The sequence below is a fragment of the Grus americana genome, chromosome Z (genome assembly GCF_028858705.1).
Source record: "Grus americana isolate bGruAme1 chromosome Z, bGruAme1.mat, whole genome shotgun sequence".
Taxonomy (NCBI): Eukaryota; Metazoa; Chordata; class Aves; order Gruiformes; family Gruidae; genus Grus; species Grus americana.
This window is the reverse complement of record NC_072891.1, coordinates 17088342-17103747: the sequence shown is the minus strand read 5'-3', so window position 1 is coordinate 17103747 and position 15406 is coordinate 17088342. Positions and strand designations below refer to the sequence as shown.

The following is a 15406-nucleotide window of genomic DNA, read 5'->3' as shown; positions in this document are numbered from 1 at the left end:
GTAAACTGACAACATCCAATCTCACAATTCAAGTCACAACAAATGCCAAAAAAAAAAAAAAAGGAAAAGCCACATCTTAAGTTATTAAAAGACAGATGTTGTGCAATACAAAGCACTAAAACCTAAGCTCTACCCTTATTATGTTTCAATTACGAAAGACAGCACTATTTCAATAGGACTTGTTTCAGTGCACTTGTTGGTGCAACAAATATGCAATAGTATTATATATCTCACTTTATTACTATCTACTCCTTGTTTAATAAGAAAACATGATGATACTGAGTCAAAGACTGCTTATTTGTGAAAACAAAAGCTGTAAAAAAAGGCACACACTTTGAAAACAGGCATTTATCAGGGAAGGGAGAAGTTACATGCTCACACAGACATAATTTATCACTGCAGGCACAGCTCCAAAACATGCCAACTTACACGAGATTAATGAAAATTAGCGTCTTGCACATAAAACATACCTGGAATAAGTGCTGTAGTGATGATAATGTCGACGTCTTGGCACTGCTTGGCAAAGAGTTTCATTTCAGCTTCAATAAATTCTTTGGACATTTCTTTAGCATAACCACCTTGTCCCTCTCCAGACTCCTTTAAGTCTACTTCCAAAGGCTCAGCACCAAGAGACTTGAACTGTTCCAGAGCTGCAGCTCTAGGAAAAGAAAATCACAGGGAAGGAAACAACCACTACTTTAGAAATCCACCATGACTTTTCTGATCTTTTTAGTAGCAGTCTTCAGACAAGAGATCTAAAACTTATTCTAGGATTAAGGAGACGATAACTAAAGTCCTCAGCTTATTTAGTGAAAAAAGTAAATGCATCACTACTTTTACGTCCCTACTGAAGATACCTGGATAAGGCATGAAGGCAGTCTGTGGTTTCCTATGTAGTCAGCAGGGTTGTTCCAAGCAAAGTCTCAAATATGGAGCTTAACTGTTGACTAACTTTCACCCATTTCTGTTGTCATGACTAGGTAAATCTACAGCTGAAACTCAGAACCCTAAGACAGGTGATAAATACACAACCTGTGGCCCTGTCTTTAATCTGTGAAATGGGAAATACCAGCAAGTCTTATTTTCACAGGGAAAATTGGTTGGGGGCAGGGCAGGGGGGAGTCTTTTGCTTTTGGGTTTGGTTTGTTTTTTGGTGGTTTTTGGGTTTTACACAGTTATCCTGTAAACCTGTAATTTCCATCACATGATATTACAGTAAATAACGAGACTAAATTTCAGTGTTATGTGAAATCCTCTGTATGTTGTGAATATTAACACAAACATTCTTGCACACAAAGACAAAAATATACAGGATGCTTAAGAAGGGGAAAAAAAAAAGACAAGTTTTAGACAGATTTTTACCATACTTTTACAAAAAATAAATTCTTTCCAGTTTGCTTTAAGGCATATGCAGATTTTCTAACAACCAGAGTGAAGGATCTTTCACATTGCACATCATAAATCTGGAAATATATTCATTTTTTCATATCAGATATAGCTAAGTACCCCTAGATGCCACTTCTGCATGAAAACAAGCACATATAAGTAAGTTCAATGAAAACACAGCATTAAGCACATACAAATTCAATATATGAAGGCCATTTAATAGAAGAAAAATTCATTAAGTTTGCAGTCCCTGTAGCTGTAAGAATAAAAGTGTTTGTGCTCTCTAATTGCCCCAGTCTATTGCTCTAAAAAGTGACTATGGGACAAAATAATCCTTCTGAACGCAACGAAGAGACCCAAGGAAAGCACAATTAAAGCAGCTTCAGCTGCAGTTTCTGTTCTTTCATATTTAGTTTCATAAATAAAATAACTTGATCTCTTTCTCTGCTCCAGCACATTGAAACAAGTATCTCTCCAAAGAGTTCTCAGCTGGCCTCTGTGGGATCAGGAGAGTAGAGGTGAATGAGTATGTAAGTATGAACCCAAATCAAAGCAAGCAACAGAAAAGGGCATGAAGATTATTTCTTTACTATTTTCCCTCTGTCCCAAAGAAGAGACACATGAAAAAAAAATAAAAGCCCTAACTTTTTCATTTTCATAAAGCAACAATTTTTTATTCATCTAGTTCTGAATGATCTAATGAGAAGGACTCTGTCCTGGTTTTAGCTGAGAGGGTTGATTTTCTTCATAGTAGCTAGTGTGGGGATATGTTTTGGATTTGTGCTGGAGACAGTGTTGATAATATAGAGATGTTTTTGTTCTATGGACTTATTATTGAGCAGTGTTTACACGGGGCCAAGGCCTTTTCTGCTTCTTGCACTGCCCTGCCAGCGGGATGGCTGGGGGTGCATAAGAAATTGGGAGGAGACACAAGACAGGACAGGTGACCCAAACTGACCAAAGGGATATTCCATACTATATGACGTCATGCTCAGTTTATAAGGAGCTTGGGGGAAGGGGGGGGCGGCAGCGTTCAGAGCGATGGCATTTGTCTTCCCAAGTAACCGTTACGCATGACAGAGCCCTGCTCTCCTGGAGATGGCTGAACACCTGCCTGCCCATGGGAAGTGGTGAATGAATCCTTGCTTTGCTTTGCTTGTGCGCGCGGCTTTTGCTTTACCTATTAAAATGTCTTTATCTCAGCCCATGAGTTTTCTCACTTTAACTTTTCCAATTCTCTCCCCCATCCCGATGTGGGGGGGGAGCAAGTGAGCAGCTGCGTGGTGCTTAGCTGCCGGCTGGGGTAAAACCACGACAGACTTTAGAAGATTTCATTGTTTTGAGGTACAAAAAACAGGGGAATAATGATGGAATAAAAATGGTAGGAAAGGAATTGTGACTGAATGAAGTACAAGTGCTTTCACTGTAATACAGCTACAAACTACTTAAAGTAATTTTGGATTCTGTGAAAATGGTAGTAACACCTACCTAGTATCAAATCCACGAACCACTGCACCCATCGATTTAGCTGCTCCTGCAGAAGCCAGGCCAGCAACACCTCCCCCGATGATCAACACCTAGAATGATACCATCATCATGCTTGGAGCATAAACTAAAACTAGAGCTGGTTAGAAAAGCAGCTGCATTGTACAGCTTTCACAACTGCAGATACGTCTCATTAACCAGCCATTTAAACAAGTTACCTTAGGACACAGATCCCAAAATGACTTTGGTAAAGCTGCCCTGTAAATCTAACAGTTTAAAAGTTGTAACTCCTAACTTCACTTATCTGAGAGCCAAGTCATCTGTAGCTAACAATTTATGTAAGTACTTCTTTTTTCCTTCCCTAATTCTACTTTCATTTCTCTACAACAGAATCCACCTGCAATTCTAATCAATAAATCCTTTCCATTGCAGCCTTCAACATACCAGAAATCCCAACATCTCTGACTTTTCTCAACTGCTTCCTTGTCTCTTCCCATCTGGAAAGAAATTCCATCTACATATGCTATCTGATGTTTAAAACTAAGCAAACTTAAATAAAACTCAAATTATTCTATTACTTAAAAAAAAAAAACCACAAAAAAACCCCACCCAAAAAACCCACTACAGATAGTGAACAAAAATTAGTATAGGAATAACTATAAGGATTTTTAAAGCCCCTAGAATTAGCCCCAAGGCAGGAAAAAAGCCTTTTAACACAGTTTCAACAGTGGTTAGCTGTGCTTAAGAACTCATATTCTTCTGCCACAGTATCTATTTAATTGCACATACCTTTGCTGGAGGAACTTTACCAGCAGCTGTGATCTGACCAGTGAAAAATCGACCAAAGTGATTTGCTGCCAGTACCACAGCCTTGTAACTGTCAATTAAGGATAAGCACAGATCAGTATTCTCCCAGGCTCAGTACAATTCCATTCATGATAGCAATCAAAAGGATGAACATTTGATCATAGCATGCAAGTGCTATAGATAAAGCAGGTTTAATATTTTACTATTTTACTATTATTTTACTATTGAGCAGAAGTTTAAGTTTGCCTTTGTTCATACTTCTTGCCTTTTTTTTAATCATGGAATGCATTTTCAGATAGAATTTTTGAACTGCAATATACTTGATGTCCACAACTAGTCAATCTCTCAAATAAAATTTTACCTGAATAATAAACACATAACTTGCCAAAAGTTAACTTTGTGGTCTTTGAAGCTACCTTCCAAGGCTGTAACCTGAAGCTTGTTAGGGAAGAAAACATGAACAAGCAATCGTAAAACCCAGAGTAGTTTTGCAGTAAGCTCACTCAGACAAGCAAGCACACATTCAAAAATGGTACTCTGACCCTAACTCTGCAGAGCTACATTGCTTAGGGCAAATAGCTTAACCTTGCTGCTTCTCTTGTACCAAGTTAACATCAGTAGAAGAGCTATGTGAAAATGCAGATTAATGTGTAATTATGTCTTTTCTTAACAACAGTACACATTTTCTTGCATTTTTACTGACGGTGTTGTGGTTCAATAGCCCTGTTCCACTCTCTTTCCTATCTTTAGCAGGGACATATGGAGGTCTGTATGCCATAGAATTAGTTCTAATTTGGGATACAGCTTCTTGATTTTATACTTTTAAATACATTATGAATTTCTATATTTTAGTAAAATTACACAGAATGAAATCAACAGAAGTAACCCAACACGTATATGGATGTATACTGCTGGTGTCCACAAAATCTGGCAGCCTTCTCCAAGGCTCATTATGTCCCACAGACATCATCTACGTAAAAAGTAAAAAAAAAAAAAAAAAAAAAAAAGGCAATAAAGAACCTAATAATAGAAGTCGTCTTGACAACAACAACATTTTAGTTCAGTACAATACCAGTCACAAAGCATGAAGAAGTCTGAGAGTATTTGGTCTTTTGTTTATATCTGTCATGGCAATTGCATTCATACTGACCGCTCTTTGGGTTAGTCAGCTCCAAAAAACATCAGATCCCAATGACAGACAATCTGTGTTGAAGTTGTCTTAAGGATATCTTTGAGCCTGCTCTGATGTAGTTCAGACCAACAAGACAGTAGACCAAGCAGTCCATGAATTAGAAGAACTGCCTTCAATTTTGTTTTTTAATTTATTTAAAAGCCTTGCCCTGATCTGCTGCAAAACCATGAGAAACTTAATTAGCTGTTTGGCACCTCCAACAGCTTCATCTTGCTTGGAACAGCTGTATGAAAATAGAGATGCATAATTGTTTAATATACCTAATATCAAAGTACATAGCTTTTAATCCAGCTATACTTACTCAAGCTGAAAAAAAAAAAGGTAAGATTCATACCCAGCAATGTTGGCCATGGAGCTAAGTGCATCATATCCCTGAGCGATGGTGACCCGTGGAACCTGATCCATAGCCAAGACAGTAGTTTTTTTTTCTGCAAGTTTTTTCAACAGGTCTGGATTTTGTGCTGGGTAGATAAAACTAATCAGGGTAGCCGCCATCTTAAAAAGATCTGCTTCATGTACACCTAGAGCTGAGTTATATATAGGAGCCCTTACCTGAAGAGAAAAAGAAGTTTCCAAATTAATCAGAGGAACTAAATTAGAACACACTCCGCTTCCTTTTTCCCAGCTTGCAGTCTGTCCATCTCCTTCCACAAAGTACCCAAGGAAGGAAGTATATGAAAGGCTGTTTATACAACTGAACTGAGGAACTGCATTTCTTAACTGGAGTCCACATATTACAATTAGCTCTAGACAGATTGGTGACAGGGCAGTAAATAGTCAGCGCACACCTTCAGAAAGATCTGATAGCTTCTAAACAGCAGTTACTGGCTTTTATGACGGACAGCTGCCCCAAAACTACCATTTTTAAGCAAAATTACTACTGAACAGATGTGCGAATTATGCTTTACAGGCTAAAAATCACTAATGAGGTTGAATTCACCATTACATACAGGAAATTTCAAGCATAAAGTACAGCAGATACTCATCTTGATCTGTATTCACTTCTTTTGAGTTTCTTTTCTTCAAAAAGAAACCTACTTAAAAGGGCTGTTCACAAACTAGCTCACAGAAATTTTATATTCAAAGCTGACAGGATAACTTCAAATATAGCACTTAAAGGAAGCCTCAACATCAAGTTTAAGGTCATCTTCTTTTTTCCTTCAGGACTAATACCTCTCAAGCAACTTCACTTTTAGCAGTCTTCCCAAACTACAACTCACCTAGTTACAAATACTTTTGAAACACACTGTTACTGTTAAAATTGTTGGATGTCTGATTGAGAAAAATTAGAAACTTGTATCTTCAAAATTCCAAGCAACTCTCTCTAAAAAGTGACTTGAGTTGTATGTTACTAATTTTGGAGTGAAAGTTTCTTAGAGCAGGGATCTTACCCGATTCGAGTCTGGAATCAGTCTACCTTGCTCTAGAAAACACAACTCATCCAAGGTAGTTAAAAACTTGGTAAGAAGTTACTCTCAATTTTTTCAATGCTGCCGTTTACTAGTTTATTACTGCAGGTGTACACCTGAGCTATTAAAAAAAAAAAAGAAGACAGACTAAAATTGCATGGGAACTTGGAATGGAAAATATCAATTTAAATGAGCTTATGTTCAGAACTTTCAGCAGACTATTAGAAAAAATTGACCTATATGTTTCTCCAAAAGGAATGTAATAGGAAATATAGTAATAAAGCAATTACTTTGACAATCAAATCAGAAGCCAGGACTTCCTTGGTCCCCTGGATCTTTGCTCCAACTTCTCTGTAATGGTCATCAGAAAATTTGGAAGCTTCTCCAGCACCAGATTCCACCACAACATTGAAGCCTTGTTTAACCAAGGCTTGAACTCCAGCCGGTGATAGAGCCACTCTCTTCTCATTCTCATATATCTCCTTGGGGACACCTACAGTCAGCTGTTTATAAGGAATTCCTGTAAGAGTGGCAGATAAGACAGTATTAGTTGTACTAAAGATTAATAAATCTATATTAATGGCACTCACTCTTCAGTGCTGTACAGACACATGCAGACATGTCACACTTCGCAATCCTCCCTCCTAAAGGATGAAGAAGCAGAACGACATTTTCTAGCAGTGTAGGTTACATTTCCTTAAATTACACCATCTTGCTAGAGATCCCTGTTCTCTTAGGAATCAGCAGGTTGGCACAATCAGCCACAAAAGCAATAACAAGTGTTTGATGCAGTTCATACCCATCTGAATTTATACAGTTCTGACTGTATAAATCAGAAGGCAAATTACACAATACACAGTGCTCTAGTGATAACACATTCTACCTGGGGTAAGAAGAATTTAAATTCTTCTCTAGCTACTCCAACTTTATTGTGAAGAAATAAACAAATGAGCTATGTCTATGTTTTTAATGTCTATCACATTACCGTTGTCTCAGATCACTATTACTGAAGGAAATTTATATACCACAAGGTACATTGAAAGGTACAACTACATCAATAAGGTACTTTGGAGAGTTGATACAGAAATGAAAAATGTGAATTCAGGAGTAGCTAAAGAATAATGGAATAACCATCTACTAGTTTGTTCAATTATACTGCTCTTCAATGTTATCTCCTTGTCTTAACTTGTTCAAAGTTAACATCAGGAAATTACAGAGGCTGTAATTTATGAGTTTTAGCTTAAAGTTTCAAATTACAAACATCTAACTTTGTTCATGTACAATTTCTGGGCTTCCAGTCTAATATCTGAGAGTTAAACTTCTCTGTTCCAATCAAGTGTTTAAATGTATTATTTATAAACACACAGACTCAAGCATAATAATCTTATATCAAACTACCACACTGCTTCAATTACATTAGCAATTATCCAGCACACAGGCCTAGTTCTGCACCAGTTTTCACTGATGTCTATCCACAATTTAAACCTGGATTGTGACATTCATACACAAGACACCTACACCTTATACATATTTATGAAATATAACTTGAGCAGCCTAAGCAATCACTCATATTAAAGATCAAGAAAAAAAAAGGTAAAACAAAAAACCCCACCAAACAAAAGGAGGGCAGGGGGAAGCTTGTATTAAATTACAAATCTGCTTTTAATTTGCCGACCAATACTATGTATTGTGCTACAAAAACTGTACCAGACCAATAACGTGTTGCATGTTTTAGGAAGGCCTCCTTTGCACATTTTTAATGTTTTTTAAACTAGAAACAAGCAAAACAAAGCCAAAAAACATACTATGAGAGCTTTGAGGAACTGAATTATTTTGGTATTTTTAAATCTAAATCTATCTATGAAATAAAAGTGGGACTGTAAGGTGCTTAAAGTTGGCTATCTGAAAATATTTTGGATTAACAACTTTCAAGATACTACCAACTTATGATGTTCTGAAAATACAATACAGAGTTGCTAAAAACCAGTACTTAAATATCTACCTGTACTTGTCAGTCTTCTAATCCATTAAAAAATAACTGATTGAACACATCCAACAAGACAGCATGAAAGATCACCAAAGAGTGTGTTACTTCTAATTATTATTTTTAATTTTATCTTTCTTATTGAAATTAAACTAATAAAATACTAACAAATAATTTGAAGACGCAAGTGTTTTGATATTTTATATGTTGAAGAATATTTAAAACTCTTCAAATTACAAGACAAAAAATCAAATTCAGAAAAACATGCTTTAAAAGAACATAAAGTCACAACAGGAGCAAGAATGCACATCTAAAACAACAGAAACACAAAGGTAACAATGCTTTGCAAAGATTGCTTCATCAGCATACATCACATCTAAACATAGCCATGCAACTCAGGGAATCCCTATCACAGCAGCACTAGCCACTTGAAAGCTATGGTAACTGTTGCTGTCACTCATACAAATTACCCTTGTCATTTGAACAGAACCTTCTCCTCATTTCTTCTCCTAATTACTACACAATAAAGTCCTGCTTCTGATTTTTACTAAATCAACTTTGGAAATGAGTTCTCTTGTCTTTTAGAAAGAGAAAGGAAGATGGGAATTTGTTAGAATAGCAGGGACCAATCATAGTTTGAGAAAGGAAGTAGCTCTAAGACAGAAGGCAAAGGGTCTTCAAGAAGCACTGAAAAAATAAAAACAGGAGTGCTACCTTCCCTTTCTCCTTTAAGTTTTTACAGCACACAAATGTAGAGGAAGGAAGGAACAAATTATAGCATACAGAGAATGGAAGGATGCCTGTGAATCTGAAGGCACACTGACACCTGATTAAAGCTTATACACCTCTCAAAAAAAATCCTTTTTTTTTTTTAGATCCTAAGGCCCAAGTTCAAAGGACATTTGATGCTTCTGATTTCTTTTTGTTCACTTGCTTTTGTGTGGGGTACTAGAGTAGAAGAGTAAATGGCTAGGAGGGATGAAACAGGAAAATGCACTTGCTACATGCAAAATGTGTTTCCTCATTTCTTTCTTTCTCTTGCATGCAATAAAAATAGGTAAAAATTTTTCAGATAGAAAGTATATGCACCTTATTTAGTGAGCAGAATCATCAGAGACTAATACTGAGAACTATGCTTTTGGAGATCAAATCCAAGATAAACATTCAACAAGTCTCATTTGCCTCTCATCTTCTTTTCTCCTCTGTCCCACTATCAAATTTCTAGCAACTAGCGTATATAGAAGCAAATGAATACAGAAGCAAACAGATGTCGGTTTGCCAGCCTTTAGCTAGAGCAGGTGTAGGACATTTTTCAGGCAGACTATCCTGAGCTATCACATCATTCCTCATCAAAAAGGAGCTGAAGTCTACAACTGCAAAGCAAAGACCTACATTAAAACTTCAGGACAAGGTATGACAAATACTATGTTTGAAGGAAGCTATACTATGAACACAGATTTGGTTTGCTGAACTCAGCAATTTCCTCGAAGTTCTGAAAGGCTGAAGACTAGAATTATAAACTTAGGATCTTGATTTAGGTTTTATTTTGAGAAAGCATGTGTGCTATCCTTACCATGGGTTTAAAAGTGCAGGAGAGAGTGAATCTTTCTTTCTAAACGTCCGTGTCAGATGATATCTTTAAGAACTGCCTTGAGTACGTTTTAGTAACTTACTGCTTTATGACATCAAGAACTTTTTCCAAAAACAGACCGATATACACATACCTTGAGCACCTTTTTGAGTCACATGAAGATTCCAAACATACTGTCCACTGAGGAGGATATACACAGAACTTCTTTCAATACATAGAATCAACACTAAAAGGATTCTGCCACTATCAGTAGAATCACTAAATTTCGCGGGCTTTAGAATCTTAGCATAGAATGTACATAAATTAGAATTTAGAAAAACTAGTAAGCCACTCTCTCATCCCCTTAATGTAACCTCGACTGTGTAACGACGACATACTCAAAGCAGTCTCAAACTTCAAGTAAACAAAGTAGGTAGTCCACATCTCCATGCTTCAGAAATCAAACAATTAAAAATAACTATAAAAACGATTTTGTCCCTTTAACTTCCATCTACAAACTAAGTGTTTAAAGAGCCTAAAAATCAAAAAACCTCAGAATGCTGTACGTAGGAAAACAGAGAAAAATGCACGTTTTTATCTCCTTAACCTGATTTCAGGAAGTAGCAAACTAGTATTAACAAACATTAGAGACTGACTTACAGAAAAGAGAAAGAAGTTTTGACAATATGCCACGTTCTGGGATTGCAAAACAGGGTATGTAACCTGCCTGATTTCTAAGGCACTCTAATATCAGCTTTCAACGAACCATCTCACCTGTTCTGAAGATGAAGACATATTCCGAAGAACAGCAATATGATGTTGGCAAAAAGAAAAGGAAAAAAAAAAGAAAAAAATGGTACAGAAGATTAAATAAACACCTGATCCTCCTTCTTATAGAAGCAAGGAGACACAAAAAAACCAAGGAAATTAAATGAGAATATCTATGTTTTATAAATAATGTACAGCTTATCTAGCTAACTAACTAGCAGAACAAACTGCCATAGGTTTAAAAGTTCTGCAAGATTCGGAAAAAAAACCTGGAAATTTTAAGAAAGAAGCATCAAAATAAAAAGGACATTAAAAATCCCAAGATTGAGAGGTACAAGTCACAGAGCTGTAGGACAAACCAATCTGGAAGTATACTGGAAACCTCAGAGTCGGTCACTGGGAAAGTTTTACATCTGTTTCTGAAGCACCCGGTGCTAGTGACTATTTGAGACAGGTTACAGGAACACTTGTTTACACCTGTATGAAAATCCCTATGTTTCTAAGAAACAAAGAAAATAGCAGCAAAATAAATAGCAGTAAGAAAAGTATCCATCCTCCAAGTTTACTTTTCCACTGACTCCAAATCTCTTCACTCCTCAAGCAGCTGTTATTCTTGCATATAACTCACCCTGGACTAAATGAAAATTAATCTGAGAGAATGGAAGTAATAACTACAGACTTAAGAAGAATTACTGTGACACTAGTCTTTTCAGAAAACTTACTCTTCTTAGTATTACAGTGATTCTACCAAGTGTCACTATAATCAAAGATAATTTCTAAAAGAATAAAATGCAGTTATTTTATATGCTGTTAAATTTCAATTCAAGAGCAGTTAAAAAGTATACATAGGCAACAGTACTGCTACTAATTTGTCATTCAATGGCTGTTTTATCCTTGATTTGTCCTCTACTGAATGACAAATCTCATGTTACCAAAATGAACTATAAGGACAGCTTAATTACCAACCAAAAGACTTATCAAACTTATAATTCTCAGCATCAAGTAACTGCATTGCATAAATACCACTCACCCTTAAATAAGGGCTTCCACATAACAGATTTGAAGGGACAGCACTGAATGCTTAAACATATGACACTAATCAGAATTCTCTGGTCTTGTGGAAAAAAATTCTGAAAAGTGATTCATAAAAAACAAGAAAATGCATACACACACAGGTAAGCATACTGATTTCAGGAAAACCGAAAAGATCTTTCAGTTTCACGATCAAATTTGTGGTCAAAGTCAAATATAAAGATTGATTCCAAACTCAGACAACAACAAGGGCACTTACCTGGGACATTTGAGAAAGAACTTTGTACCTAGTTTCCTACATCCCAGGTTAACACTCCCAACCAAGGGAAAATTTGCCAAATGAAGACAGATGTCTCTTTCATTCATGTACTTAATATGGAAAAAAAATAAAATTGGAGCATCACAAATTCATGGGATGGCAAAACTATTACCTGATCAGCTCTGACAGACCCCAGATCCACAAACTGTCAGTTAGAGCGAAGAAATTCAGGTTTCACCATGCAATTGTAGTAAAAAGCCATGCAATAGAGATTGTTAGGAGCCCTCAGAGTAAAGAAACTCTTCTTCTCATCACATCTCTTCAGAAGCTCCAAAACACTGGGTCACCAATTTGAAAGGACCCCAAAATGTACCAGTCACTGTCAGCATTGACAGAAATTCCATGCAACAAACGCTTCTCAGTTATACAGTCTAATCTTACGTCCTGTGTTTTCACAGCCAGACACTTCTGTTCACAAGGAGCACTCCTTTTCTAATACTCTAAAATATCTAATGCAGTTACTTACTGTGGATGTTTGGAAGAACTGAACATCATGTGTACAATCAGTCTAACTCTCCACATTAACCTGGCACAGACTGAGAAGACTCTAGCCCTGCGCTGAAGCAGGGTCTCTAAATTCCTTTAGGGAGACATGACCCAAGCAGGATAATAGGCAAAAATATCATTAAATGAGTTTTACATATTCTCCAGTCTTCTAGCTGTCAGGCTATGCACAGCACAGGACACAGCAAAAAAAAAAAGTCAGTTCTGATTTTCATAGACCAGGCTCACATCATAAACTGGAACCAAGGACACCCCCACCCCTCCCTCTTTTTTTTTGCCTGAAAATACCTGAACCTGTTCATTATCTGCACTAAAATGTAACTAGTGCAAATATACCAACAAACCCTACACATGAAGATACAGATCAAAAGTTCTTCAAGGTGGTAAAACATAAGAGTTTCCTGAACAAAGCTGAGAGATTTTTTTAGATGGGATACTTACATCTACATACAGTCATGCTTGAAGATGCTCTCTTTGTGAGGGCTGTATTTTCCCCTGCACGCACACAGGGAGCTGCATTACCAAAACTCACAGGGAACTCAGGTTTTTAACCAAGAAAACCATTTGTTTAAATACTTCCCTCAAGCAAGGTAGCAGGAGCTCTGACCCCCTACCCATAAAAAATATTTGGATTCAAATTATTCATAATGAACACAAGCACCTTCTATATATGCCCTTTAAAACCAATGTAAAATTATACTGCAACTGACTCAGGTGTGCTGCTGACACTATTTAAGTGTGTTCTTTTTAAGTCTTCTCTGTACAAATGCATATCTGAAAGAAAAAATCAGGATATCTTCATGTTTTAAAATAAAGTATTATTTACAATAGTTTAATCAATTTACCTGGCTTTGGAGCTGCCTGAGACCTGAGCATCTGGTGGGTTCTGAACATTCGCAAACATGGCATCTTTGCAGAATGCACCTTAGGTGGTAACACATTGCCAAAAACAGGAGTTGAGCACCCACTAACAGCAATACGCAGAAGGCTCGCCATTTCGCCTCGACCTCACAGCAGACTCCTTGCCACGTATGGAATCCCTGCTGCCATGTAAAAACAAAGCAAGAATTATTAATGATACTAGACAAAAGGTATGTAAACTCAGCAGCTTAAGTCTGGTCAACTGTCAGATGATCATTTCTCTCCACCTCTTCTCTCCAGCTAGAAAACAAAATCAACTTCTTTTTCAAACCAAGTAAGACAACTATCAAACTGAAGTAACAAGCCCTTGGGAAGACTGACATAGTGTCAAGTTGACCTAGAGATCGTATTTCTGTGACTCAAGACCACGCTCTCTTTACACCGTTGCACTAAACAAACAACTCTTGACACATGAAAACCACCTGTGCCCCAAGGAACGAGACAAACAAACCCCTGCCAGAGCTCCCAAGAGAGTTACCCTGAGTGGGACAGCAGCTTACAAGTGCTCGGCAGACATACCAAAGCAGGCACTCGCAGTGGGACAAGGAGGGCAGAGGAGCCGGGCCGCCCTTGCTAGCAGGTGGCTGCCGGCAAAGGGAAAGGCTCTTGGCCCGAAATACCGCCGCCATGCACTAACGCGCCATGCTATGCAATGCCGTCCGTCCTCACAGCAGCGGCCCACCGCTCCCCATCCCTCCCCACGGCAGCGGCGGCCCACCGCTCCCCATCCCTCCCCACGGCAGCGGCGGCCCACCGCTCCCCATCCCTCCCCACGGCAGCGGCGGCCCACCGCTCCCCACCGGGCCGGACAAAAAGGCAGCGGGCCCTTTTCGCTCCCACCGCTATTTATAGTCCGTGGCCACTGACTGACCTTGGACAGGCGGCTCACCCTCCGCCACCCGGGCCCGGCGCCTCGCGCCGCCACAACGCCCACTACGCCCGCCCGACGGGAAGCCCGCAGCCGCCACCTCTCCGCTCCCGCCTGGGAGCGCTCCTCGGAGCCCCTTCCCGCGCCACCTGCGTTCTCCGCACGTCCGTCCGTTCTCCCTTCCTTCTTTCCTTCTTCCCTCCTCCCCCCCCCCCGCCCGTCTCTCTCCCGCCCTTCCTCCTCGCCGCTCCCGAGCGCTGCGAGAGCGGGACAACGCAGCGTTCTCCTCAGCGACGGCCGCGCCCCACCCGCAACGGGAGAAAGCGGAGGTACCGCCGCCCCTGAACCGCGCGACCCACCCCCCGCCGCACCCACCAGCCCTGCCGTGCCGAGCCGTGCCGCCGGCGCCGGCCCCGCCGCGGCGCTGACTGACCTTGGCGTGAGGCGGTGCGGCAGTCGCGGGGCGGGACGGGGGGCGGAGCGGGAGGGAGGGGGCCCTGCCGGCCAACCCGGAAGGAGTGAGGGGAACGCGGAGGTCGGAGCGGTGGCGTTACATGGCGTCCCCGTCCCCGATCTAGAAGGGCGGGGGGGGGTGGTGTCCGTCACGTGGCGCCTGCGTGCCGCCGGCGGCTCGCGCTCGTGCCCCGCGCTCGTGCCCGCGCTTCGAGTGCCCGCGCACGACTGAGGGGCGGCCGGGCGGGTCCCTCAAGAGGCGGCTTTACCCACCGGTCCTGCGCTTTGCCCGGTGCCGGGGCCGTGGCGAGGGACTTCCCGAGGGATAGCTGAGGTATCGCTGTCAGGGTTGAAGTCGTCGCAGCCGTTGGGAGAGCCTCAGGTGTTGGGCGCTAGCAGCAGGCGGGCACGAGCAGCCCCTGGCGCCTTCGTCCGTCAGCCGTGGCGGGCCGCCAGTGACGGGGGCGAGGAGGCGAAGGTCGAGGCAGCCGACTTGCGAAGAGACTTCCTGAAACGGGGTTGTTTCACGTGGACAGACGCTACAGCATACAGGTGGTATCTTCTTTATTATTGTCGTTATTTCTTTAAATGTGTAATAAAGCAGTGATCTGGTGTTTGTGTTGGATTTAGAGTGGTAGCTGCAATACGGGAAGATAACAGAAAAAGAGGAACTCTGGCAACTGTATAGTATGTGAATCATAGAATGGG

General features: G+C 40.1%; 1 protein-coding gene across 6 annotated transcripts in view; it reads right to left on the bottom strand.

Annotated features, from left to right (window-relative positions):
• NNT (nicotinamide nucleotide transhydrogenase) overlaps positions 1-14816 on the bottom strand; it is a 47559-nt gene extending 32743 nt beyond the window's left edge. Inside the window, exons 1-7 of one of the 6 annotated variants that reach the window (XM_054808907.1) lie at positions 14679-14816; positions 13302-13499; positions 6570-6799; positions 5205-5422; positions 3661-3748; positions 2875-2963; positions 471-658 (exon numbers count right to left, since the gene is read on the bottom strand). In XM_054808907.1, the coding sequence (XP_054664882.1) occupies positions 471-658; positions 2875-2963; positions 3661-3748; positions 5205-5422; positions 6570-6799; positions 13302-13452 (964 nt within the window). In that variant the 5' untranslated portion in view covers positions 13453-13499; positions 14679-14816. Of the gene's footprint in view, positions 1-470; positions 659-2874; positions 2964-3660; positions 3749-5204; positions 5423-6569; positions 6800-13301; positions 13500-14248; positions 14270-14620 lie in introns of those variants that run through there. The other 5 variants (XM_054808908.1, XM_054808906.1, XM_054808909.1 and 2 more) reach the window with 5 other exon arrangements.
• Positions 14817-15406: the final 590 nt, after the last annotated feature.